The following is a 27,849-nucleotide window of genomic DNA, read 5'->3' on the forward strand; positions in this document are numbered from 1 at the left end:
GTCATGAATTTGAAGCCCTAATTCAGTTGGTGGGTGTCATTTGTTTCTATTACATATCCTTTTTAGTTTCGCTTATTGTTTTATACATTAATCAGGCCGTTTGTTTTCTTGGACTACATTAATTTTGTCTTTTGGGTCATTACTATGCTCATTGCTGATGGCTGTATAGTGGCCTATAAATTCCATGTCATTGTGTTGCTTGTGGAGAGTTGTCTCGTTATCAATCATACCACATCTTCGTATTTATATAGTCAGATTTGTATCATTTTCTTTCCAATTTAATGCGATTATGTTTTTTTGAATTAGTAACACGACAAGTGTCACTAGTGGAGCAAAATCTGCAAACCGTTCATGAACTTGTGTTTTTAGAGGATCAATTTCAGTTCATATGTACTTTATATTCAGTTTTCGGTGTAAGATAAAGTGGACCTTTGAATGTCTTTTCGTCATTACTTAAATTGTATGGTATTGTTTTTTCTTTATCATATTAACCCTTTGCATCTTTTTTCTCTTTTCAGGGACGTTGCAAACAATCCCGAGATTTTTTCGAGAATCACTTTAGATTACATGATATTATGATTGCCAAGTTTGCTTTTGACATATAATCAACTTTTCTTCACCTCAAGCATTAAACGCATTATAAGATTCATGTATAAGTAAATGTAATCTAGATTATTTATTGACTCCTGTAATAAACATATTGTACTAATTAAGGTAGTACTACAGTCAAAATTTTCTGACTCCAATAAACAGTCTTTAAAGATTAATTTCTTCAAAACTAATCAATGGATTTTTAAAATCTTTAACTCATTTTAAAGCTGAAATATAACTCTTTCTTAATCTATACATAATTTCAAAATATAGCACATTAATTGCCCAAAACGTGGTCTTCCAACTTGGATAAAAATGGCACATTCATGTCAAATGGTAGTAAAAATTTGTTTTCATCCCTTAAATCAACCATATACAATCAACAAAACCGTGTGTTAGATTTTTGATATATGCCTCCAGTAAGAAGATATATTAATTTAACTGCTGGGTTCCAAACCTCATTTCACCTTTCATCTTTGAAGACCTATAGATTCATTTAGAAACAAATTATCCAAAAACTGGGACACGGTATTGTAGAAAATACACCCTTTAATCATATATATCAAAGTCAGGCCAAAGGGGGTAATCATTAAGTTTCTGTTTTCATTTTTTCCTTACAATTCTCATGAAAAATTGTTCTGAGAAATGACCTAAAAACTGAATTTCCCCCTCAGAACCCCTATAAAGACAATATAAATACAAAAATTCCACTGGGAACACCCCAGGAGTGTTCTGATACCATTACTATATCAATAGAATCACACACTTTGTGTCTTTGATGCTCTAATGCTGTGAATTTTGCATTATATGTGAACTGTCCAACACTAACTTGGCATTTGGCGGGAGTTTGACGTCACAGATTTGACCAACATCTGTGATGTAGTAATTAAATATAGACAGAGCTCCGCCTCTTTCCAGACAGTCTAAGATAACATGATTGACCAGCTGCATATAATCAATGTTTAACATCATTATTCTCTATATATAAAGAATAACTTTCATTTGAATTTAAAAAAAGAAATAAACTGTCTGAATTAAGCTAAAACATTAAAAGTGTGGATCAAAAAACATGTTCATAAAAATATCAAGAGTTAAACTACACTTCTTGATTTTTGAAAATCCACTTTCCCACATGTTTTTTTTAAATTACACTTCAACTGAAAATTAGTTAAAATGCATAAAACTGTATTTAAATGAATAAGACAAAAGAGAAGACATTTATACAGACAGTCAGAGGCATTCAAATATATTTTCCCACTCTTTTCCATAGTACCATATTAATTTTATTTCATTTTTTGTAGATTTTTTCCTTTTAGATTTTTTCTTTTTCTTTGTTCACTTCCATGTTATATCAAATATTTTTGTTGCAAAACAATAAGATTGTTGCAAAACAATCAGATAAGACTACAATATTTATCTTGTGGTCAGGGATTAACAGCTGGACACTGGTATCAACAGATGATTGACATATTAGCTCCTCCCAAATGCCTATATATTTAGATTAATTACCATGTGCTTTTATTTACATAAGTTCATTATCAATTTACTCCCTGTTGTGATATGATAATGACTCTGGGATTTTTATAAACTGTGCAGAATAGTTCTTACTTCAAAATTATGTGATAAAACAAATATCTTCAAAAAATCATCGTTAGACTGTAGTGCTACCTTAAATCAAGGATTTAACTCATTTTTGAATAGAGTTTTCACAGTAAAAAAAACCGCAAATATCATTTATAAAAACAAACTTTGAACAGCAGTAGGCGTTGTCACTCTGACGTTGTATAATCCCTGATCCAAACCCGGCCAGAAAAAAAAAATACAGTACATATTTAAAAAAAATAAAATAGTTGCTATCCTATTAGAATAACTGTCACAATAATAGTTTTAATTATGGTGCTACTATAGAGCTAAAGGACTTTGGACCGTTGTCAGATTTTGAAATACTAATTTTGTAAATAAATAAAAAGAAAATGCATTCAACCTGAAAAGTACATATATTGCTACTTTGGAACCTAAATTGCAGTAATAGTTACAAGTACAAATGTATGTCGATTTTCATTGTGGTTTTTTCGCTTGACCAATTTATATGTAAGTCCTTTTATCTTACCTCCTATACATTTCCAGGAATTTGATTGGTTAAAAGCGTCCGCGTGCAAACCGTGTATATTTTATATTAGGTTAGTAGGGAGGCGGGGCTTATCTCATACACGGTTAGTAGTGGAGTTACGTCCCTTTATATTCCTTATTAGGTAAGAAGGGGCGGGGCTTATTTCATACACGGTTAGTAATGGTGTTATGTCCCTTTGTAAAAACAAAACGGTACTGAGAAAAAATCTTAAAAGTTCCAACAGACGAAGAAATCGATGATTAAGATTGAAACAAATTCATAAAACACATTTAAACCTTACAAGTCGTTATTGTTGGTATCTGTTTTTGTAGGATCAATAGAAGTATTTTCTTAGCGCTAACAGTATTGAAGACTTGCTCGTTTTGAGAATCACTAGTCTTAATTTCACACGTTAAGATAGTCGGTATGATAAATTCGTTACATAGTGTGCTAGTGACGTAATATGGTATATATGGGGTCAGTAAATTCCATATGGGGATTCGAGCTTCGCTCTCACCCCATATGGAATTTACTGACCCCATATATACCGTATTAGGTCACTAGCACACTATGTAACTAATAATACATTTTGAATACTGTTATATTTTCAAGTCATGAACATTAAACAGCACAATTGCAAACAGTATTTAAGTTAATTGATTATATTTCAAAATCAACTCTTTTAAGAATACTTTCTCGATAAATATCGAATTTGACACTTTTGGCCTTTTTATCTATCCCATTAGAAATTATAATACATGTAGTTAATGTTAAAATTCAGAAAATAATATGGTAAAAGAAAGAGTAAATTTACATAAATCAGACCTTTGACCCTGGATTCAATTTCTAAGGAATAATAAGGTTGCCTTATCATGAGACCTTTGAGATTTATTATTGCATAACCACAACTTAAAGTCATGCTTATACTGATAGCAGATAAATCCTACATTGTACAAGCTATCACATCATCGATTCGGTGAACTTGGGATAAGTTTTACTGTTGACAAAACGGAAAATACCATCATATTTTGCTTTTCATACAAAGGTATGATAATAAAAATAAACTGTTTCAATAGACACTAACCCAATGACTTAAACGTATTAGCTTTCTTATGAATCTTGTAAAACAAATTAAGCCAAAAAGGCACAAAAAGCAGCATACAGAATAAACAATCTTAAGAATAAAAACAAGCCTGAAAGGTATAAATTGAAAGACAAATAAAAAATTCTATTTTCAAATTATGTCAGTTTGATATAACATAGACGTCTTCGGTTAACTGTCCAATGAAATGATCATATTTATCTTCTTGGTCATCATCTTTTCTTTTATGGGTCGTTGAATCATAAACATCATCAACGGTATGACTATAGATATTCTGCTCAGCTTCCTTGTGACAATCACTACCGGCAAAGTTATAGGTTCCTTCTTCCGTTGAACAATACACGTCATTATTTTCATCTTTCAATTGATGATTCTCGTCGCTGAAGCATGTAGGCTGAGCAAGCTGATAATACTCAGAACCTTCAAAAATATTTCCTTGAGGCTCAATAATCATATTTGACTTCGTCGAATCTGTCTGGTGCATTGGCCCCTTTATAAATCTCGTCTTATTGGTGAGATCAGCAAAATCATTGACATCGTGTTTTGATGAGATATTATAACTTGGTACATCCCCTTGATAATTTCTATATTTAGCAACAGTTGTTCCTTTTTCATTTATCACAGAGTTGGTGTGGGCTATATTTGAATACTCACAATCGGGCTCGATAATATCATCTTGAAACTCTGTGTTGGCATAAACGTTATTACAATGATTGCTTTGTGTCGTAGTGAGTTGACTATTTAGATTATTGATGTCAGCATTAATATTTGCTGAAGATGCAGTTTGAATGCCAGCAGAATTATTCGTGTGAAATCCGTTTTTCTGATTTTTCCTAGTTTTTCTGAACGAACCTCGCCTGCAATTGAAATGAAACATCAGCATAACTTATTCATGTTATTTTACTAAACGAACTATTTTTATATAGACATAAAATTGAGAATTGAAATTGGAAATGTGTCAAAGAGACAACAACCCGACCATAGAAGAACAGACAACAGCAGAAGGTCACCAACAGGTCTTCAATGCAGCGAAAAATTCCCGCACCCGGAGGCATCCTTCAGCTGGCCCCTAAATGTCTTAAATGACCATTGTATATTAGTCAACAAAAGAAACGATACACGACTTTGGAATAAAATGTATCAAAAAGTATTAAATATAAAGCAATATGAGATAGACTATTTCAAAAAGCTTTCATTTGCAATGTATGCGCATATTATAACGAAAATCAAAACCTGGCGGAAAGTAACTAAATTTTGTGTAAACGATCATAGGATGAAAATTATTTTTGCGGAAAGTTGGATGAAAAATCGACACACAATTTTCTAAGAACTGAATGAATTTTCAAATTTGTTGAAAAATATTCATTATGTTAATCAAGTTATGTTCATAATGTAACTAAAGAGTTGAAATATTGTTTTTTAAATTTAAAAAAAAAGAGTGTTTTTTGAAATCTCAAAAAATGCAAAAAAAAAATTTTTTTTCCGTCTCAAATCAATGCTTTAGATATGAAAACAACACGTTGTAAATTTGAAACCTTTCTGATTAGTTTTAATATTGTTACTGTTAATTGAATTTCACTTTACACATACTGTCTATGGTAAATCAAACGATAATGTATACATTTTTAAGATTTGTTGTGGGGCCGAACTTTGCTTTCACAAATAAACGAAGAAAGTGTATGATTTTTTAAAAAGAATGATGGCAAACATTGTCTTTACCTTTAAATGAGAGGTTGGCTTTATAAGTTGGAACTTCTGTTTTTTTAAATTGTCGTTTTATATAAATTTTGTCAAAAAAATTAGATTCCGACAAATGACGTCATGAAAGCGAAATTTGTTTTTTTAAACAGATTTATATTTCCATGGTCATGAAGTACATGTATTACTACCTTCAATATTGGTCCTAAAACGAAAAACTTCATCTTTAATAGGAAAAAAATCATGTATCGTTTCTTTTGTTGACTTATATTGGTATAAATATTGATTTTGTTATCAGTAAATTAAAAGCTTACTAAATATTACTAGTATGTTGTATACATATATATATTCATGGATCTACAATCTGTCGATACCTGTAACTTGGCATTGCACAAGGTCATGTTTTTCTCTGGCTGTTTATGACGTCTTTATACTAAATCCATTGGATGTTGGATGTGTACGGATTGATTGTTTAGTCTTAGATGCATGATTTTTTTATTAGTTGTTAGTGGCTTTGAACTAGCTGTCAGATAACTGCGAGTACTCTCAGATCTGTTCATTGCGTCTTTTTGTGTCGGGATGTATAAGTACCCGGCCACGTCTACTTGTATTTTTGTCCATCTGATGAGTTAAGCCTTTTTCAACTGATTTTTATAGTTCGTTCTTATGTTGTACTGTTATACCACTGTCCCAGGTTATTGGGAGGGTTGGGATCTCGCTAACATGTTTAACCCCGCCATATTATTTATGTATGTGCCTGTCCCAAGTCAGGAGCCTGTAATTCAGTGGTTATCGTTTGTTTATGTGTTACATATTTGTTTTTCGTTCATATTTTTTACATAAATAAGGCCGGTAGTTTTCTCGTTTGAATTGTTTTACATTGTCTTATCGGGGCCTATTATAGCTGACTATGCGGTATGGGCTTTGCTCATTGTTGAAGGCCGTACGGTGACCTATAGTTGTTAATGTCTGTGTCATTTTGGTCTTTTGTGGATAGTTGTCTCATTGGAAATCATACCACATCTTCTTTTTTATGTTGTATATATTTTTTTTTCATTCACTATGTTAGCGTGTCAAACATGTCAAAAGGCAAAACCAATATGACATTTCTTTTATGGATAACGCAACAGACAAATCAAACATAACATAGGTCGTGTAGGTATCCAACATAAAAGCAGTGCATGTACTGTAAATATATAGATCATTCAATTTTTTAGAATGTAGCACAGTTATTATTTAAAAATCACCTGATAAGATATAATCATTCAATTTGGTCTAGATGTCGGTTTGGAATACAACATATAAGAGGGTGGGATGCCAATAAAACAACACGCTCATCCAATTTACAATTTTTAAAACTAAACAATTATAGATCAGAGTACGGTCGTCAACACGGAGTTTTGACTCACACCGAAAGCTATAACGGGCCCCAAAATGACAGGTGTAAACACATTCAAACTGGAAAACATACGGTCTAATTTATATAAAAAAACGAGAAAAAACGTATGAATCACATCAACAAACGACAACTACTAAACATCAGATTCAAATGCATCGGGTTTTAATATTTTACCAACATTTGCCCTTCATTCATTTTTTTTATAAAAAAAGACACACATTAAAATACCAATTGAAATGGCTTAACTCAATCAAAAGACATCTTAACTCAATCCATTTTTTTTATCAAACATAACACAAAGCACATATCCTATTTGCAAAGACGATTTGTTAGCACATCTCACATAACAATAACCCGCCACTTGCAACGTCCACCGTTTAACATGAAAAAACAAAGGATCTAAACACAAACAAAATATGATGTGCAAAAAAGCATTATACAGTATAGATTGTTTTTAAGTTTAATGTATTGTAATGGGAGGTAAGAAAATGATGATACAAAAAAAGGTACCATTTATAAACCATCGACAAAGGACATATATTTGGTTCATATACATGTTGTTAGAGGGGACTCTTAGATGAGTTTGATAAAGTTATTAAATAAGAAGTTCAAGATAGCATCATCTCATTAAAGTTATCCGTAAGTTTCGAAAAATCGTTAGAAGGTATTGAAGAGGACTGGCTATGCATAATTGGTACTCCAAAATAAAGTAAATGTTAATTTGAATGATTTGAAAAGAAAACCCAATCGGATCAGTGGCAATACATTTATAAGATCGTGATAAAGTATCAATAAATTCTCACAAGGGTCAAGTAGAGATTAATATAAAAGTTTTCTATAATGACATAATAAAGTGAATAAAAAAAACGAAAAAAGAGGGGCAAATGCTTTTCATCTTGGTAAGATTATGTGAAAGAAACACAAACTTATGTCATGCGGTGCAGGAGCAGTTACAGATACAACGTTGGACAGAAGGTTAGAAAATCAGACAGACGGATTAACTATCTCATCGCTATGAATGATATATACCGAGTGCCTTTCAAGACGGGTTAAATAATTAAAAATACGTTACCTTCTGATGAGAAAAAATATTAAAACAACAACACACACTAACAACACGAAAGCTACTACCATTCCAACCACCAAACCTGTAATAGATGTCCATATCACATATATAAGTATGCATTTGACTCTCGGACTTCTTATAACATCTTGAGATATACTGCTAACATAAAATATCATTTGTATGATATTCATACAACATAAATGACTTGTTTGTTCGTTTTGTACGCTTATAACGCTTTCTCTAAAATGAGCATGAAATATTTTGATAGTTAAATTGATGGTGTTCTTTTTTCTTATTTATCTTAACACTTGATGGCATTACAAGGTTGCGGTTCACGTAACAATGATTATTTAATCATGCGTATGCCGACAAATAACGCTTCGATACCTATAATAAAGTAAAACATTAAATTTGATAATTCTACAAACATTTGTTTTTAAAGTTGCTAGAAAGAAAATGAAAGAGTAAAAAACCGTTTATTATGATAGATTGATTTTTCTTAAAATTAAAATGGTGTTTTTTTTTGTACCCCGAATCTAAGATAATGATCATTAATATGTGTATATTTCACTCACAAGGTAAGAGCAGACTAAATTATGGATTAATTCGAAATGTAGTTTGTAACAAGTGCAAACATAATCAAGTAACATGTAAAATTCTAACTTCATCGCTACATCCAACGGCATAATGCATTATCCATAAAATAACTGTCAAAAACTTATATGTATAAAAACTACTTTATAAAGTACTTACCTTTGTCTATCGGAGCATTTATCTTCTGTGCATCATCTGATAAGATATTTGGTACATGTGCTTTCTCTGAAATCATTGAAATCATACATACATCATTGTGTTTACAAATTATATTGTTTAATTAAAGCATTATGGCTATTTTAAGTTTGCATGATGTTAATGTAATTATTGTCGCTGCATCGATTTAAAAATCATGAACTATTTAAAAACCATAGACATGTTTGAAATACTCCGGATTGTCTACTCATGGAATAGTTTACATGTACCTTTGCTGTCTGTGTCAGCTCTGTTGACCTTTAATGCATTTTATTTTACATTGTATGTATTTTAGTTGTACTTATGAGTCTTTTGTAGACATAACGCACGTCTCATGTACAAAGTTATAGGTTGCATGTATCTTTCATGCGTTAGTTTGTGCTTAACGTTCGATTGCAATTATCCCATGTCTAAACAGGATGACGATAACTATTAATAATTTTACAATGACAGACGAAATATGCAAAAAGGACATTAAAATTCATGTCAAACACATACTTACAACCCAATGGCACAATGGAAAAAAAATAGCACTAGACAAACACAAATAAACAAAACACAACGTGTTGAACTAGTGGCTGAGCAACACGAACACCACCAAAAACTTGGTTGATAGGAACAAGATATGCTTTAAAGACTTTTTACTGAGAGAATTTATAAAAAGAAGACAAACACTTGAATATACGTCTTTTCATTAAAATCAACATGACGTATTAAAATTACAGGTATCATAATTTTGGCGACATAAATACTTATAATGTGACAGGACTGATACATGGTCATACCTATACGTCGTTCCAAAGATGTAAATTGAATTTGCAACAACCATCATAAAAATTCCTTAAATCTGGTACAATCACTTAAATCTTTGTACACTTTAGAAGTTTGATGACAAAATCATGCATGAAAATGTTCTTTATTCAGTTTTATTGAATAGACAAATGACTTTGTTATGGTTTGTTTTTAACGTCAACGTTTGGCAACTATACTGAGACGTGAACTGGGAAGGCTACATGTGTGAGTGGTTAACTCAGAGAATTGATAAAACGAAATTAGTTAAGCTACACAAGCTTTTTATAATACACATTTTAATTCAATGTCTTTATACAAGGTCCTGAGTTTTTGCTGTGATAACATTTTGACCTACACCAAGGCTCCTGGAGTTTTACTTATGTAAACAGCAGTGCATTTCTCTGTATGGCATTGCATATGTTAGATAATCATCGTAGCATGGGGTTAACTTTTTTATTCGAACGTCACTGATGAGTATTTTGTAGACGATACGCGTCTGGTGTAAATACAAAACTTCAATCCTGGTATCTATGATTAGTTTATTGATAAGCACCACAAAGAACTGTATACATTTTATTTTGTCGATTTATTTGCATTGTAGAATTTTATGATATTCCCTTTTCTTACAACAAACAAATGTTAATTTAGCAACTCGTAATTCATGAATATGGAATACCTGCTCTCAGAAAAAGGAATTTAAAATGTATAAAATTAATATGTAAACCAAATATCAGGTGTTCCTCAAATCGTTCAAAGTTACCCAAGCTTAATAAATGTATTATTTTCAATAATGACTGATCAACTTACCCTGCCTATGCATAGTGAAATTAGCTATCTACTTTTCCTAGTAACAATTTTATATATTTTTATGCCCCACCTACGATAGTAGAGGGGCATTATATTTTCTGGTCTGTGCCTCCGTTCGTCCGTCCGCTTCAGGTTAAAGTTTTTGGTCAAGGTAGTTTTTGAAGAAGTTGAAGTCTAATCAACTTGAAACTTAATACACATGTTCCCTATGCTATGATCTTTCTAATTTAAATTCCAACTTAAAGTTTTGACCCCAATTTCACGGTCCACTGAACATAGAAAATGATACTGCGAGTGGGGCATCCGTGTACTTGGGACACATTCTTGTTTGTTTTTTTCACTTTTGAATAAGACAAGAGTTATCAAAAAAAGAAATTAACACTGGATGTATCAGTCCTGTCACATTTATGTAATCATGTTGGAAATGATACCGGTATTCTTTCAAGTGATTATATTATTTTAAAATGGTAAGGCAAATGAAGGAGTGTCTGTCTTTGTCTGATATGAACCATTTTTCACTATTACCAAATAGCAAATGTTACATTTAAGAAAGTAAATGTGTCTGTTCCTACATGTAGACTCCGTGTATAAGACCGTACCTTGACATATAATGGTTTACAATTATAAATCATAATTTGGATAGAGAGTTGTCTCCTTGGCACTGATACCACATCTTCATATATCTATGTATATACATTTTGAAGCAAGAAAAGATTTATTTTAATACAGAAAAATACAGAAAACCATAAATTTCAATTCAACTTTATCATGGTGTCAATATTATGAAAGATGAACATACGCTATAAACTCAATAAATGTCGGGTTTACTACCACACATTTATGTTCTTTCTTAATTGTATTAGTAACACCAAAATCAATCGATTTTTATAGCTTATATGAAAAAAGAAGATGTGGTATGATTGCCAATGAGACAACTATCCACAAAAGACCAAAATGACACAGACATTAACAAATATAGGTCACCGTACGGCCTTCAACAATGAGCAAAGCCCATACCGCATAGTCAGCTATAATGTTGATTATATTGATTATGTCCTTCTCTTGAAAATATAATAATGGGATAGGCAAACTGGTATTTATCCTTTTTTTCTTAAATCATATTATTTGTAAAATATTACCTTCACATTTATACTCAACCAGAAGACTATTTGACAGAAAACATCTGGGGTCATTTTGTATTTCTTCAGACAGATTAAAGGTGCAAATGTCTGAATTGTTCATATCGTTACACAGAGTTCTGCTTGATGATTGAACGTCTTGGTAGACTGTTGAACAGTTTTTCCACTCTCGTTCAAACTTTAACCTTGTGTTGTTTAGCTGTAGATAATACTTTGAACACTCTGACAACGATATAGATTCGTCTATGTTACGACATGACTCTGTATAGTCTATCACAGCTACAAAACGATCAATCTATTAATGTTTATGCTTACCTTACACACAAAAACATAATGATTAAATAGAGCAAATGTCATGAAAATGTCATAAAAAAATAAACATTTAATTTAACATTGATACCGATGTTGTTTACATTGTATAATAGTATGTAAACAATTGATGGTATGTTGTCTGGATAACCCATGGTTCAGTATTCGACATAAACATCCGATGAGAAAACACTGTTTAGTGTGTTTAACAATTATGATAGTAGGCATCTCCTTATGTAGCACATGTTCTATCAAATAATACAAAATGTAAATAATTAATAGTTTTACCCAACAGGAGATGTAAAGCATATCGTATAGTCAGTTTTGCTGACAACTGTTTTTGAAAATATGATTATACAGATGAAACGCTGTATTCTAAGGTGGTTGATTACTTTTATACTAGTTCTTAGCTATATACTTACTATATCCAACTATAGCAGTCATCACGTGACTTTGACGACGTCACACATCATTCGTATTAAGTAAAATGTATAGAAATGCACAGGTACTTTCAAAAATTGATAAAATAAAGTACTTTAAGTTCATGATACAAAAAGTGTGGAAATATATACTAATTCCTCATATATTTAGAAATATATTTATGCTTTTTAAAAAAAGTTTAAATTTTGGTCTTCTCCCTTCCAAATGATTTGAAAAGTTGTCTTGTTGCCTCGATAAGTTCACACTGTTACTCATCCAACTCCAATAAATATTGGATTTTCTGCCGTTTTAAACCTAAAATTGCGATTTAAACAAAACCGATGGAATAATTGTGGAAATATGTGCTTATTACTATATTCATAAATATTTGAAATATCGTATGTGCAATAGTTTATTTTTTTATTATGTCCCTTACATATTGATTTGAAAATCAGTAATTTTCCAAAAATCTGGTACATGTATTATTTTTCAAGATGGCGACCACATTGACAGCGTGGGACGACTTGGTAAAAAAAAAATTTATAAGATTGTTACAATGCAAATCAAATAACCGTTGTCCCAGATGCTTGCGTTTTCAGTAATTTTCTTATCTAAAAGTAGCATAGAATCAAATATTGGTTACTTTTGATAAAGCTGTTACATGCTGTTTGTTTTATAAAATTTTGGAAAAAAAATAGCGACCAAAACATTTTCAAACGTGGACGATGTTTGACACGTATTTTGTACATGCACATAATTCAATTTAAGTTCACTGTTAACATTGCAATTAAATATGACATGTTATAGTCATTATAATGATAGCCAAGGGCATAGCTAGATTAAGGAGATACTAATTAATTATAAGTCATAACTTCTACGTGATCAAAGAAAACAAACATGGCACCTAATCACGATACCAGTTTTGACAATACCTATATAATAAATAATAATAATATCAATGTAGATTAGTGTTGTCCGATTCTCAATGAAATTCATAACGATATTATTTTATATTTATAAAAGAAGACCTCGAGTGGATATTGATTAAACGAGGTGAAATAAATATATTTTTCAATTTTCTTTGCATCATTCATCCGGTAACCAGTAAACTATACATAATCCTAAGTAAACCAGTAACATGTAGAATTATCGAACGTAATTATGACTGAAATAGTTGCATATGCTGGCTTTGTCAAAATATAAAACATTTATGATTAGAAATTAACAGCCTCATGTTTTCAAAACAATCAACGAATAACAAGTATGACATACAAGATCTGACAACAACCACTGCAAAATAGACTTGCAATAGGTTGAACTTTGGAAATACAGCTGTTTCTTTTGGGGGAGTTAATATTGACAGATATTAAGTGTTGATAACCTACTGGTTCTTATATATGATAGCAATACAATTGAATTATTATGATTGTTTATAGTATAGAGAAGTTGGGGGTTGTTGCATCTTCGCTAGCCAAGGGTAACGATCAACTTCCCTCCTCTCCACCCTTGGCAGATTAAGCCAACATTTGTGATATCAATGTTGCGCCATTTATTGGTAGATTAAAGTCACGCCCATTCCGAACACATTATTCTTGACCAATGGTAGCACTTGAACTCTTCAATAATAAACTCATAGATAGCAGGACTAAATTTTATATATACGCCAGTCGCGCGTTTCGTCTAAAAAGACTCATCAGTAACGCTCGAATCCAAAAAGGTTAAAAAAGCCAAATAAAGTACGAAGTTGAAGAGCATTGAGATCCAAAATTCCTAAAAGTGTAGCCAAGTACAGCTAGGGTCATCTATGCCTGAGGTAGAAAAGCCTTAGTATTTCAAAAAAGTTTTGTAAACAGTTAATTTATAAGTATAACAATATCAATGATAATTCATGTCAGCACAAAAAGTGCTGACTACTGGGCTTGTGATACCCTCTGGGAAATAAATCTCCACCAACAGTGGCATCGACCAAGTGGTTGTAAGTAAACTCATCATAGATACCAGGACTAAATTTTATATATACGCCAGACACGCGTTTCGTCTACAAAAGACTCATCAGTGACGCTCGAATCCAAAAAGGTTAAAAAAAACAACTAATAAAGTACGAAGTTGAAGAGCATTGAGATCCAGGTAAAAACACGGTAGCATCTAGAATTTATACACTTGGTAAAGAAGGAAACAAAAATATACATACGAAATATAGTCGTATGTTAAGGGATGTAAAGACTTGTTGCACAATAAGCACATGGCAATTGTTTACATACACTTTCTACATTTACACTCGATCATGTAATGGCGCTTTTTCATTGAATGCAGCGAGTTGCGACTGCAACCAATGAAAATCATTACTGTAAACTCAGAAATTAATGCGTACATTTATTATTGCGATTTTGTCATTTTGGACTAAAATGCGAATTTATTTTTTGCGATATTGAGAAAAATCTTGTTTGATTCATGTAAAAAATTACAAAATGCGAGTTTTAATTATTGCGATGATAACAAAGTCGCATTTTTCGCAGTAATAAAAACATCGCAATAATTTATGAGTACCTTGTGTCTCCGAAATTTTCTATCTCAATCCGCCAAGGGCAACCCTTGGCTAGCGAAGCTGGGGTAGGGGTGGGGGGGGGGATGTAGAACAGAATTTTAGTATTAATTTTTGTTTGGTATTTTCATTTAGTGAACCACATTACTCTTTAAAAATATCCTACATACAAAAATACACATTACTGGCTACTGTGCTGAAGATACCTTTGCGAACTGACTATCAAAAAGAGTGGTATCGATTAGTGATGAAAAAAGTTTGAATACCAAATACAAAGCAATTTTGTTCATGCTTAATAATTTCTAAACAAATATATTATGCTTTTTACTTTTCTGCCAAGATTGTTGACATATTCAGATACTCAGTGTAAATGCAAATACGTTTTGTCGTCGAAAAGCTCTGTGACTTACCTGAACATTTATGTTGCAGTAAGAAAATATCATCCAAAGCAATGTCACTCGTATCATATTTTCCATGAACACCTTCAAAAATTATCCTGTACGGTTCTGAGTTAGAAATGTCTAAGTTGGCGAATTTCCATAAGTTTTTTTGGTTCCCAGATTTTGACCAACGCCTTTTGGTGATGTTTTTCGATTCCATGTAAACGTTTAACGTTCCCATACCAACTCCATACATATGATACCAGAAAGTTAAACACACAGCGTCAACAAAGTTAATAGTAATATTGGTTAAATTGGATTTTACGCCGTTTTGTATTTCTTTACCCTCAAGGTAAATATAATGTCCACCATCTTTTGGTTTCAAAAAGAAAGTCAGAACGTAATACATATTTAAATCATAGAAATTAAAAAAGACAAGAAATTTCGCGAAGAATGTGTGTACATCAATCTTGTTCAAGTTAAAGTAACTAATCATTACTAAATAGTCCTTGCCAAAACAGCACGTTTTGGTTTTCTTTCGCAATTCAGTGGGCTTGTATTCCCCTGTGTATGGGCATGCATCTATCCAGACAGCGGTTCGTGGTTTTATGCCTCTATTCATGTAAACGCACACACGGCTGGTTCACATTGTGTGCCGATCATCTGTTTATGAGGAAATTGTGCTACTTGTAAATGTAAATTCGATAGAAAACTGCAGTGTAAGCCTTATTTCCTTTGCATCCCAATTTTTTCGGAGAATTTGGTTTTAAAGTACATAAATTGAAATACGACGTACTCGGTCTCGGACTTTTTCAGATTGTATGCGGTTTCCTCAAGTTGTGTGTTACCTGTATTTGTTTTCTTTGATTTATGAATCTGCACATCGGAAAACTACTGTTGTCTTTTTTTAAATGCTTCACATGTTGTCATGTTGATGATGGATGTGTTTAACGACCTTGACTGGCTTTTCAGTCCTCGCACGGTCGGTGTGCTTTCATGTCGCAGTATTCTAAGCTTGCTATACGGAATGGATGTTGCTCATTGTTTAAATCTGTGTTATGACTTATAGTTAGTCAGTTGTTCATGTTTTTTCTTTGAAACTTTTCATAATTGTATTGCATCATTTGAACGTTTTAATTATTTTTAAAACTATATTTATTGTTGGATTTGTATAACATTATTACAATAATTGTATGTGAGTTACTTCTTGGATGGGTTTGTTAATCAGCGTCAACAATTTTTGTTACTTAAGTTTTGTCTCTTTGATATGAACCCCATATGTCATAATGTATTTTTAAATCTACATTGGTTGTAGGATAAGTATGAAAAACCAGAATGATGAACCATATATTGGATATATTACTTTTACACAGATGAAATGTTTGCTCAAACGTAAACAGGGACATTGAAACACTGGGTGTTTTGTTATTAAATTTCCGTCCTGTTGTTGGTTCTACATTTTGCACGTTTCCTTATTGTTGATAATTGATGAAATCAAAGATATGTTATTATGGATGCATTCGTTTACCTTCTACCAATGTTTTATAATTACATTGTCAAATAAGATAAAGACATGGTAGAAAGGTCATTCAATTATAGGTTAAAACATATTGGAGTTTGTATGCATTTGTTGTTTGAATGAAGAAGTATAGGTCTGCCGTATGACAAATTGAAAATTCAATAGAGAATGGTCAATAGCATGTTTAAGATTCGGTAATTTCAAATTAAAAATGAATTCACTGCTCAGTTTGCGATTTAGTATTCAGTCAAAACACCTTTGTTCTTCATATGCCAAAAAACATTTCTTGAAACATCTATTTTTCTATTCATTTAAAAATTACAACAAAGAGAAAAACCAACAAATATATCGGCCCGTTTTCCCGTTATGCACCTCAAATTGAAACTTTAAGATAATTTAGGTGTAATTGATCGACAGTATAAGGGTAAATTAAAGATAGAAAAAAGAAACGAGATGCTGGACTTAAACGAAATGTTTGGTTGTGTTAGTATGGACATACCACAAAAGACTAAAGAAGATTTCATATAGTCTGTCGTACAGTTGATTCTACAAATAAACCTAAACTAATAACCCGAATCACGTGGTCAGGATAGCAAGACTATGTTCAGTTTGCCTCTTTAATTTAGAATATGTTCAAAGCACCAATTACAGTACTGTTATGAACCTTAATTTACACGCAATCTTGCAGCCTAAAAAGGTATTACGTAGCCATTATTAACTGTGCTATATATTTGACATTTTCAGAAAAATTACTGAACAGTACTTGTTTGACTGCTGTTGCTTGACTATTGTCAATCAGCTATTGAAAATGGTACGTATTGGGTAAAACTGTAATGTATTATATAGCATAATCAAAACATTTAACAAATATCTTACTTGATCCACTTGTATGATCAACATCCGGTCCGGACCAAAGAGTAGGAGTTTTGCCAGAAATAATTGTCCAGCTATATGTGGCTTTCGGTTCGGGTTTCCATTCACAAGAATCCTCTTCAAAATTGCAATCAAGTCTAGAAACTAAAACAAACAATAAACAAACATATAGATTTTAATGACAAGTTTACAGTATATATGTATATACATGTATGTGAATTGATAATAAATCTTTGATGCAGTTTTTGGTAGTATGTAAGCCAATTTTCAGGGGGAAAGGGGGGAAATCAGGTTGTTGACATTAATGTGTTACGATATTGATATTCAAATTATACAATAACGTTTATATTAGAACGTACACATTTTGTTCTGCTGTTATGCTTATTATTACCTTTTCATGATACAACAGTAAATCTACGAGTAAAATCATGCTTTTCTTTGTTTTTCTTTATATACTGTGAACATTTTTACGATGAGCACAAGCCGTCATATATGTTGCATTTCAATTGAAATGGACAGTATGCTGACTATGCGGTATGCGCTTGGCGCATTGTTGAAGGCCGTATGGTGACCTGTAGTTAATTTCTGTGTCATTTAGTCTCTTGTGGAGAGTTGTCTTATTGGCAATTATACCATATCTTCTTTTTATATTAAATATAGAACATACAAAACTTTACACATGAAAAAATGTGCAATATCTCTGTAGATAAAACTTAGCCGAAAGAAACTGATACAACGTTTATATATATCATTTTATATTAGCCTAATCCGTACTTGTAAGTATACTTACTGTGACTTCATGTATTTTGTATTGCCAAATGATTTTGTTATTTTTACATGTTCTAGTACGTTTTCTTTTTAATTGTATTTTTTTCGTTTCAGTTTGTTTAATTTTTCATTTCTTACGAAGATATTTTTCTCGAATCAGATTTCATTAGGTACTTGTGCATTAAAAAAATCAGTCAATGGCATTTATGACAGTCACACCCATGAGCTTCTTACAAAAATAAATACACAAAACATAGCTGATTTATTTCTGTTTATTTAAACGTTATCAATTTTTTTTTCCATTAAAAATAAATCAATATTAATGAACATCTTACAGCAATGCCTAAAACTGTAGCTTTGTTTGATTTTGTTTAACTTATATAATTTAACTTAAAAAAAGAAACCCGAATCGCTGGGTTTTATTTGATTTGATTTGATGTTTTATTTATTTTATTTATTTTATTATTTTATTTTATTTATTTTATTTATTTTATTTATTTTATTTATTTTATTTATTTTATTTATTTTATTTATTTTATTTATTTTATTTATTTATATTATTCATTTGTGTATGTATGATTGTATGTATGCAGGTAGGTAGGTAGGTAGGTAGGTAGGTAGGCCGGTATATTTCATTAATTTCATTAATTTCATTAATTTTATTAATTTTATTAATTTTATTAATTTTATTAATTTTATTAATTTTATTAATTATTATTCTTTTAATTAATTTTATTCTTTATTATTCTTTTTAATTTATTCTATTTTATTTAATTGTACAATTGAACTACCCTCCCATATACAACTTTGTTAATATTATCATTAATGGTATTACATGTACTTGTAGATCTCAGTTTGGTTTATTAAATTTTACTGTTTGTCTACATGTATTTTTCAATAGTTTTTATAGTTTTATCGATACAACTAATCTTTTGATGATAATATCATAAAACGTTTAAGATTTGCCCTTACTGCCAATAATTGCTCTGATATTAATATGAATAATCTTAAACTCCGATTATGACAATGTAATAATCGTCAATTTCAACGCAAATAATGCTCTATGTCTTACCTTTGTTGCAGACGGTGTTTTTAATAATTATATCATCAACAGCTATTTCACTTTTGGACCCATCACCGCGAATTGCTTGAAAAATAATCTGATAAGGCCCAATATTTGTCAATGCCAGTGATTGAAAAAAACATTTGTTCCCTTGATTATTTGATTTGCTCCACAATTCAATGGTATGCTCACTGTTCATTTGAAATACCGTTAAGGTGTTGATATGTATCCCATACATGTGATACCAAAATGACAAACACTGCTTTGTACTTGGTACTATCCAATGACTAAAGAGAAAACTGTCATCATTATATGCCGAATCAGCCAGGGATTTTGTGTAAAAATAATAACCATACCCTAAAAATATATATGACTGGACGTTATATACTTGTAGTTAAATATGGAAAACGTATATAAATGCATTCATACTAATTACTAGTCTCATTTAATATACTTGCCCTGTTGTGACTATCAAACTTCCAAATAATTAACGGACGATTCTACATGACGGACTTCAAACATTTTTAGTAAACAACCGTGGATAATATGAAATCATTGCCTAGGCTGTTCCGATCGTACTCTCACGGCATATTAAGCACTCATGAATTATTTCTTAATTAATATTCATAAATGAGTCCTGTTATGAAATTTGGTGTATTCAATCAAATAATATTCCGTTGGGTCATGCCTAGAAAATATTTTTATTTTCATTTGCATTATTATTTTATCATTATATTTAGCATGTTTAGAGTCGTTGTTCTTATTTTTAAAAGATATTATAAAACTATCATTCCTCTGTTACATTTGGAGTTGAACTTTACCGGACGAAGTCGTGTGATCTCTGTCGGGTCCTGTATACCATGACGGAGTTTTTCCTTTCCAAAGTATCCACTTGTATCTTGTAGAACCCTGTGCATACCATCCACAACGATCATAGAGATCATCAAAAGAACAGCTACTGTTTAAATGTCCTGTTAAGATAAACTTTAAATAAAACCATCCGACGATAAATATGGATATCAGATTTCAAATGTGTTCAATAACTATATATTATTTTTTGTATATTGTTAATGGAAATATAATCCAACGCATTTATTAAACGTGTATTTGCACTTACAAAATTCAAGCAAATGGGTTCGAAAATTTAGTTATTACAATCATGAAATTGAAAAGCTTGCAGTTTCATTCATTTCTATATTATTCTATTTCATGAAAATATCGACAATGATAAATTGGATTTATACGAATTTCAGTGATACAGCAAGTAGAGTGTAACACCTCTTATGCATCGCCACATAGTGTTCTTTGTTTATCCCTCAATTTGACGCAGTGATCATGGTGATATCTCTATTATCTTAAGTTCAAATAAAGTGACAGTCATTACATGTCAAGGCAGCCCCATGAAACGTTATGTCCTGAAACAAGTCAAAACAAATACTTCATATTAAACAAACACGGAAAAGGAACCCTTCTATTCAAATTTCATTTATGTTTATCAAAACAAGTGAAACTGCTAGCTATTGTTCACTGATACTATGCTGCCTAACTCGACAGTTAACAAAAAGTTGAAGAGTGACGGTATACACGGTTTAGCTAACTCATGTTAACCCTGAAACCAAATGTCAGAAATTCATGTACATACTATAGTTCCTGTGAAAAATGTGACCAAAAATTATGACTTGGATGTCATGATCATAGGTAAATGAACTCATCATAGATAACAGGAATAAAATTATGTATTTGCGTCAGACGATCGGTTCGTCTTTAAAAGACTCATCAATATACACGAACCATAATATAACAATGGCCATTTTCCTGACTTGGTACAGGACATTTTAAGAACAAAATTGTGGGTTGAACCTTGGTTTGTGGCTAACCAAACCACCCGCTTTTATGACAATGTTAAATATAACATTAAAATGGTAACATGACAGGACTACGATACAATTAAATGGGAGAACACTCAAAACAGAGAAACACACAAGTAATAGCTTTCAAAAGGTATCAGGCTATAATTTAATACGCCATACGCCCATGACGCATACATCAGTAACGCTAAAATAAAAAAAGTTCGAATTCCAAAACAAGTATAAAGTTGAAAGCATTGAGAACCAAATATTCCAAAAACAATGTCCCAAATACGGCTAAGGTTATATGCCTGAGATAAGAAAATCCTTTGTATTTGGAATAATTCATACTTTTGCAAAACGTAAATTTAAAAAAATGACTTTATAATAGATACATATACCAAAGTGGTGACTAACTACAGAATAAAAACGACTGCATAAAATTACCTGAATCAGCAAATAAAAAAGCACAGCCGAACAATAAATTATATGTTAGCCGAAGAGTAACGTCACATTTCTAAAACTTTCCCAAAAATCGGATAGAGTTTAATATTAGGTTTGTAATACTGATATATATCATGATTTTTTTTGTATTAATAATAACAAAAATTACAATACTTAATACTTTAAATTTGTGGTAGTAATTAGATAATTAATTATATTATCTAGCTATGTCGTTATTTCTTCTACAATGTTCTAAATCAAACTAAATACATCGTATAAATTTAGTTGACCCGAACTAACATGTTTTAAATGAACTGGGTGATTATAATAAACTCATCATATATACCAGGAATAAAATTTTATAATTGCGTCAGACGCGCGTTCCGTCTTCAAAAGACTCATCAGTGACGCTCGAATAAAAGAAGTTAAAAGGCCAAAAAGTACGAAGTTTAAGAACATTAAGAACCAAAAATTCCTTTACGTTTTGCGAAAACAACTAAAGTATTCTATTCAGAAGGTACAGACAATCATATATGTTTAGAATATCTTTAAAATAGTGTAATCGGAAAGCAGAATATTGTTGCGTGATGAAGTTGAAACCCTGAAAAAAAAAATGACGAATATGTTAAACTTGGGTGTCATGTATGAAATTATGTAAGTGTTCGGTGAGCAGGAATTTGATAGTTATAACCTGAAAACACATCACAATGTATAGCTAACTGATGTAAACCCTGAAAATAAATTTCAGAAATCCTTGCTATGTAGTTACTGAGAAAGATGCGAGGCAACTATTCATTGGACTGAGACAGACGGACAAAAAGAAAGGTGCAACAGTAAACCCCCACTGTTTTTTTTAAAGCAGGGGTATAATTATAAGTCAAAAGGGTTCCAAAAGTATTACCTGTCATTCAGCGTCCAAATACTAACAAAGTTGTCAAAATATTTTACATATTTTTGAAGTTACATCCATGAGTAGGAACTATTTTATTTCAAATATAACATTTTGTACACCATTCTGATATTTTTTTCTGACTGGACTTAGATAATTGGTGATACTCCAAAACAATCATAATTGACAACACAAAATGATGTTTATTGTTTTTTACAGAGTTTGAGTAGTCAGGAGTGGTTTGTGGATCCATTTTGTAACTTGTTTTTGTTAATTCAAAATTGAACTATTATATATTCGTAGTATTTTGCGTGCCAGATTTAATCTATCTACGTCCTTATTGTCTATTTCTTAACAGAATTATATAGCTGTATTTACCTGTGCATGAATATGAAATGGACACACGTTCAAAATCATTAAACAGGCAGCTGTTTGGAATAAGCTTTGATATGGTGCATGTTCTTTCTTTATTACAATGCCTTTTAATTGAATTCATCTGTAATTCTGTCAGATTACAATGCTTGGTTTCAGCACATATAGCTGTGTGTTGCTCTACCAGTAAATCAACTATTTTGATAGTTGTGTCCCCGTCACAGCTTATTACGCTTGAGTTGCTCAAAAAGGTATTTTCTTGAACACCTGCAGAAAGAAAATGAGGTGTGCATTGCTGTTTAATGTTTGTGTCAGATTCAGGGAAACTTTCAGTTACAGACTCATAGAAGTAAACAAAATTGTCGAGATGCATATTTGATGCAGTAAATAAACCTCGGTAATGTTAATCGACGCATTCATGGTTCAAATTTTGAAAGATGTGTGATTTTGTCTCCTATTTGTTTAATCTATAGCACTATTTGTGCAGATCATCTTCTAAGTTTTTTGTGAACGACATGTGTTTTGCACGTATATTCCACTTGAACAACTATTATTAGTTATCGAACACTAGTGTCTATATTGTAGATATGTTATGTATACGTTGATTGTTGCATATCTTTGTTGCCTTTTTTATCAATAAATTCATCGTTGCATGAAAGAATAGTTTTGACATTGCTGCAAAGACGTGATCTTTTAGAACGGTTTATCATATTTGAGTAGTTCTATTATTTAACAATATCATTTCATATAGATATAGGAAGATGTGGTATGAGTGCCAATGAGACAGCTCTCCATCCAAATAACAATTCATAAAAGTCAATCATTACAGTTCAATGTATGGCCTTCAACACGGAGCCTTGGCTCACACCAAACAACAAGCTATAAAGGGCCCCAAAATTACTAGTGTAAAACCATTCAAACGGGAAAACCCACGGTCTAATCTATATAACAAAGCGAGAAACGAGAAACGAGAATCACGTATACATTACAGAAAAAACGACAACTACTGTACATCAGATTCTGACTTAGGAGATATACGGTATATACATGTATAACATATTATATTATTATGTGAAGTGTCACATAATATATGTTGTTCACTGTTATGGATATGATCCGGTCCATAGGTGTATTTGGACCATACATGTATGGTTGTGACCATTTACATATACTAGTACTGTCCGATCATACTTGTGTGGTCGGACCATATGGGTGTACACTCTTTTGGTTATGAACAGGCCCTACCGTATTAGTATATACAAGGTATTTTGCAAATAAAACATAACTCCATTCACAGGAACTCACAGCTCGTTCTCCGAATTTCGTTATATTTTACATGTGGCCTGAATCTGGTTGTATTTGCTATTTTAATCCTGTTGTTGTTAGAGTACACCTGTATCCTGTTGTTGTTAGAGTACACCTGTATCCTGTTATTCTTTCCTTTGAGTTCAGATTGTTTTTTTAATTCGTCTTATTTCTTCTTTTTTTCTTTCACTTATTTGAAGTGTTCGTGGCCTTATTCATACATTCCTACAATGTTGTACTATGGTGTATGCGAACTATTTGTATCTATTCGAAAACAAACCTACTGGTATTGTACAATCGTATGACCATGAGCATGAAAATATTAAATAATTCAAACACTATGCGAGCGAAAGAGATTAAAAGTTCTATCGTGTACGAAAACAATAGAAATTATTGAAAGTTAAGTTATTTTATAATAGTGATGAAGTACATTTATATCGAATATTAAATTGCTTCCTTTCGTACGGATAACCATTGACCCACCTCCAAAAATATACTAGTCTTGTTAGTGAAAGACGTATAATCCTTCAACTCTTTGAGGAAATAAAAAGTTAACGACCTTTTTTCTTTTTAACATATTTTGTGAACTATTCCCTACCTTTTGTTAGGTTATTTATATAAAATAAATTACAACAACAACAGAAGAAAATTAAAAACCAATTGTTCAGAGAACAATTGCAGGTCTTTCCACTAGTAAAGATCTATTTTGATATTGAAATATGAAAAATCAGTTTAAAATGTTAGTTCCTAAGGCTTTATGATGTATTTATATCAATTTAAAGCAAAGGTCAAAATCTAGAACGTCCTATTAACCTATGACCTTGACCTCAATTTCAAGGTCACAAACCAAGGATCTTAAATCAAAAGACCCTAGGTCTTTAATATGTTTGGTTAAAGAGTAATATCACTTTACGGGTAAACCTAAATATAAGATGGGCAAAAACTCCTATTTATTGTCTGCCCACCCTTTCACCCAAAATATAGTTAGGATATGTCGCAACTAACAATTTATGAAAAATTATTTGTCGATATATCATATGGTATTTGAAAAGTGAAAATAAGCAAAAATCAAAATTTAGAACATGACCTTGACCTTTGACCTTGACCTCATTTTCATTTTTTTGGACCAAGGACCTCAAATCTGAAGACCCTAGGTCTCTATCACTTATGGTTTACCAGTTAGAAATGCATAATACTTATATCATTTACATAAGGGGAAATAACTCTCATATGGAGTCTGGAAAGCTTCGGTCCAAATGAATTGCATAATCCTGAAGATGTAACGAGCAATTTGGTAAAATAAATTTGTCGTAATCTTTTACGATTGCGAAGGAGTAGTGGCCACAAGAAAAACAGAGTTTGGGGAGATAACTCTTACAACATAAAGTATTTTGTTACGCGGTTGAAAAATTTTAAAGCGTATAAACTATACGATATCATATTCCAAATATCTAAGCGACATCTTTTGAAACATCAACAATACGCAAGAAAAAATTTTGGCGGAAGAAAAAAAAAAATAATTAAAAACCAATTGTTCAAAGAACAATTGAAGGTCTTTCCACTAGTAAAGATCTATTTTATTATCAAAATATTAAAAATCAAACTAGAATGTCAGTTCCTATGACTTTATAATGTATAAATATGAATTTAAAGCAAAGGTCAAAATATAGAACGTCCTATTAACCTTTGACCTTGACCTCAATTTCAAGGTCACCATCCAAGGACCTCAAATAAAAAGACCCTAGGTCTGTAATATGTATGGTTAATGAGTTATATCACTTGAGGCATGATTTTAAATATAAGATGGGCGAAAATTTTCATTTATTGTTTACGCACCCTTCCAACCAAAATTTATAAGTTACAACATGTCGCAACTCACAATTTAGTAAAAATAATTTGTCAATATCTTTCACGGTTGTTGAAAATAAGAGAAAATAAGCCAAAATCAAAATTTAGAATATGACCTTGACCTTTGACCTTGACCTTATTTTCATTTTTTTGGACAAAGGAACTTAAATCCAAAGACCCTAGGCCTATATCACTGATGGTTTATCAGTTATAAACGCATATCACTTATATCAAATGCATAAGGGAAAATAACTCTCATATGGAGTCTCCAGATAGCTTCGGTCCAAATGAATATCCTTATCCTGAATAAGTAACGAGCAATTTGGTAAAATAAATTTGTCGTAATCCTTTACGGTTGCGAAGGAGTAGTGGCCACAAGAAAAACAGTGTTTGGGGAGATAACTCTTACAACGTAAAGTATTTTGTTACACAGTTGTAAATTTTTAAAGCGTATAAACTATACGACATCATATTCCAAATATCTAAGCGACATCTTTTGAAACTACGCAAGAAAAAAATTAAGGCGGAAGAAAAAAAAATAATAATAATAATAATCAGAACAAATTCAATAGGTCTTTCCACGGAAAGGTGGAAAGACCTAATAATAATAATCAGAACAAAAGCAATAGGTCTTTCCACGGAAAGGTGGAAAGACCTAATGATTAAATGAAATATTGCATCTATTTTAAACAATCAGGAAGACGGTTTTGTATCAGTCGGATATCAATTAATAAACCTTAAAAGGTCGTCACGGATGTGGTCATACTTGAATGGAAAACATCAAACAATTTAGTTTTAAATATAAAATGTAGCTTTTATTACATTACAGATGCCTTGTAGATATGTACATATACACACATAAAAATGACTGATGTTATACTATGTGATTCGATGTAAAATTATATTAAAGATTTTATAAATCCCTGTAACCAAATTCCTGCTTTTAATATTCAATTTAAACTTAAAACATTATTTAGGACAAGATCTATCGATGTACACATTACTGTAAAACATTCAAATCGTATCATCAGTTTTGTAGTGCATGTACAATAGTATAATATTAAATGCATACTAATTAATAAAATGGAAAATATGAATTAGTTGTATTTATTGAAAATACGTCATCGAACTAATGTGAACGCCCCATATTCAAAGTGATAGTCAAAACTTTCAATCCTGGTATCTATGATGAGTTTGTTAACACTTTAAGGTTTTTTATGTTATGTCTTTTTTGGTAAATTGCTTTTTTTGTGTGTGGCAATAATAGACAATTAAATTTGCAAAAGAATATACTGTATTGAGAAACAATTTGTCGTGGTAGCATAGCTTAATGATATCAACTATTTCATTTTGTAAAATGTATAAACCATATTTATGTTATATATAAGTAAATTATTATTTACCTGTTACATAGAATCTTTCAGAAAATAAATCGATAAACTGTATATAAAATAAAACAAGGACTTTCCTATTTGTATCCATATTTTCTGTTCAAATATGTAATGAGGAAGTATAAAACGTACAAGGTATATTGAAGTGCTTCAAGTACTTGTATTTCCGTTAAAAGTACTTCGATTAAAATTATTTCCGTTTTGAGACGTACGCAACGAACAGATATGTATCAAATGGACAGGCAACATTTTACTCTGCCATATATAATTGTTGACATAAATTGCTTGTACAAATACAAATGTAGGAAGATGTTTGTTTACTACAAATATTTTGACTTCTGTTTTGAATTATTGATTAACAAGCGAAGACATTTACAAATTAAAGA

At 31.3% G+C, this 27,849-nt stretch overlaps 1 protein-coding gene across 1 annotated transcript; it reads right to left on the reverse strand.

Moving 5' to 3' along the window:
- Window positions 1–642: 642 nt before the first annotated feature.
- Window positions 643–27,595, reverse strand: LOC139488665 (uncharacterized). The gene is made up of 12 exons (XM_071274468.1): window positions 27,476–27,595; window positions 22,926–23,186; window positions 20,189–20,338; window positions 19,377–19,724; window positions 17,540–17,680; window positions 15,175–15,516; window positions 11,494–11,772; window positions 8,720–8,785; window positions 7,973–8,048; window positions 3,288–4,660; window positions 2,260–2,696; window positions 643–705 (listed from the first exon to the last, which is right to left on the reverse strand). The coding sequence occupies exons 1-10, from the start codon at window positions 27,552–27,554 to the stop codon at window positions 3,946–3,948; spliced, it is 2,457 nt and encodes an 818-aa protein (XP_071130569.1). The 5' UTR covers window positions 27,555–27,595; the 3' UTR covers window positions 643–705; window positions 2,260–2,696; window positions 3,288–3,945.
- Window positions 27,596–27,849: the final 254 nt, after the last annotated feature.

The sequence above is a fragment of the Mytilus edulis genome, chromosome 9, assembly GCF_963676685.1.
Source record: "Mytilus edulis chromosome 9, xbMytEdul2.2, whole genome shotgun sequence".
Classification (NCBI taxonomy): Eukaryota; Metazoa; Mollusca; class Bivalvia; order Mytilida; family Mytilidae; genus Mytilus; species Mytilus edulis.

Coding starts and splice junctions, on each gene's coding strand:
- LOC139488665 (XM_071274468.1), bottom strand. CDS start 27,554: ATGGATACAAATAGGAAAGTCCTTGTTTTATTTTATATACAGTTTATC. Junction 23,187..27,475: donor TGAAAGATTCTATGTAACAG/GTAAATAATAAT, acceptor TTCTTTCTGCAG/GTGTTCAAGAAAATACCTTT. Junction 4,661..7,972: donor ATATTTTTTCTCATCAGAAG/GTAACGTATTTT, acceptor TTTCAATTGCAG/GCGAGGTTCGTTCAGAAAAA.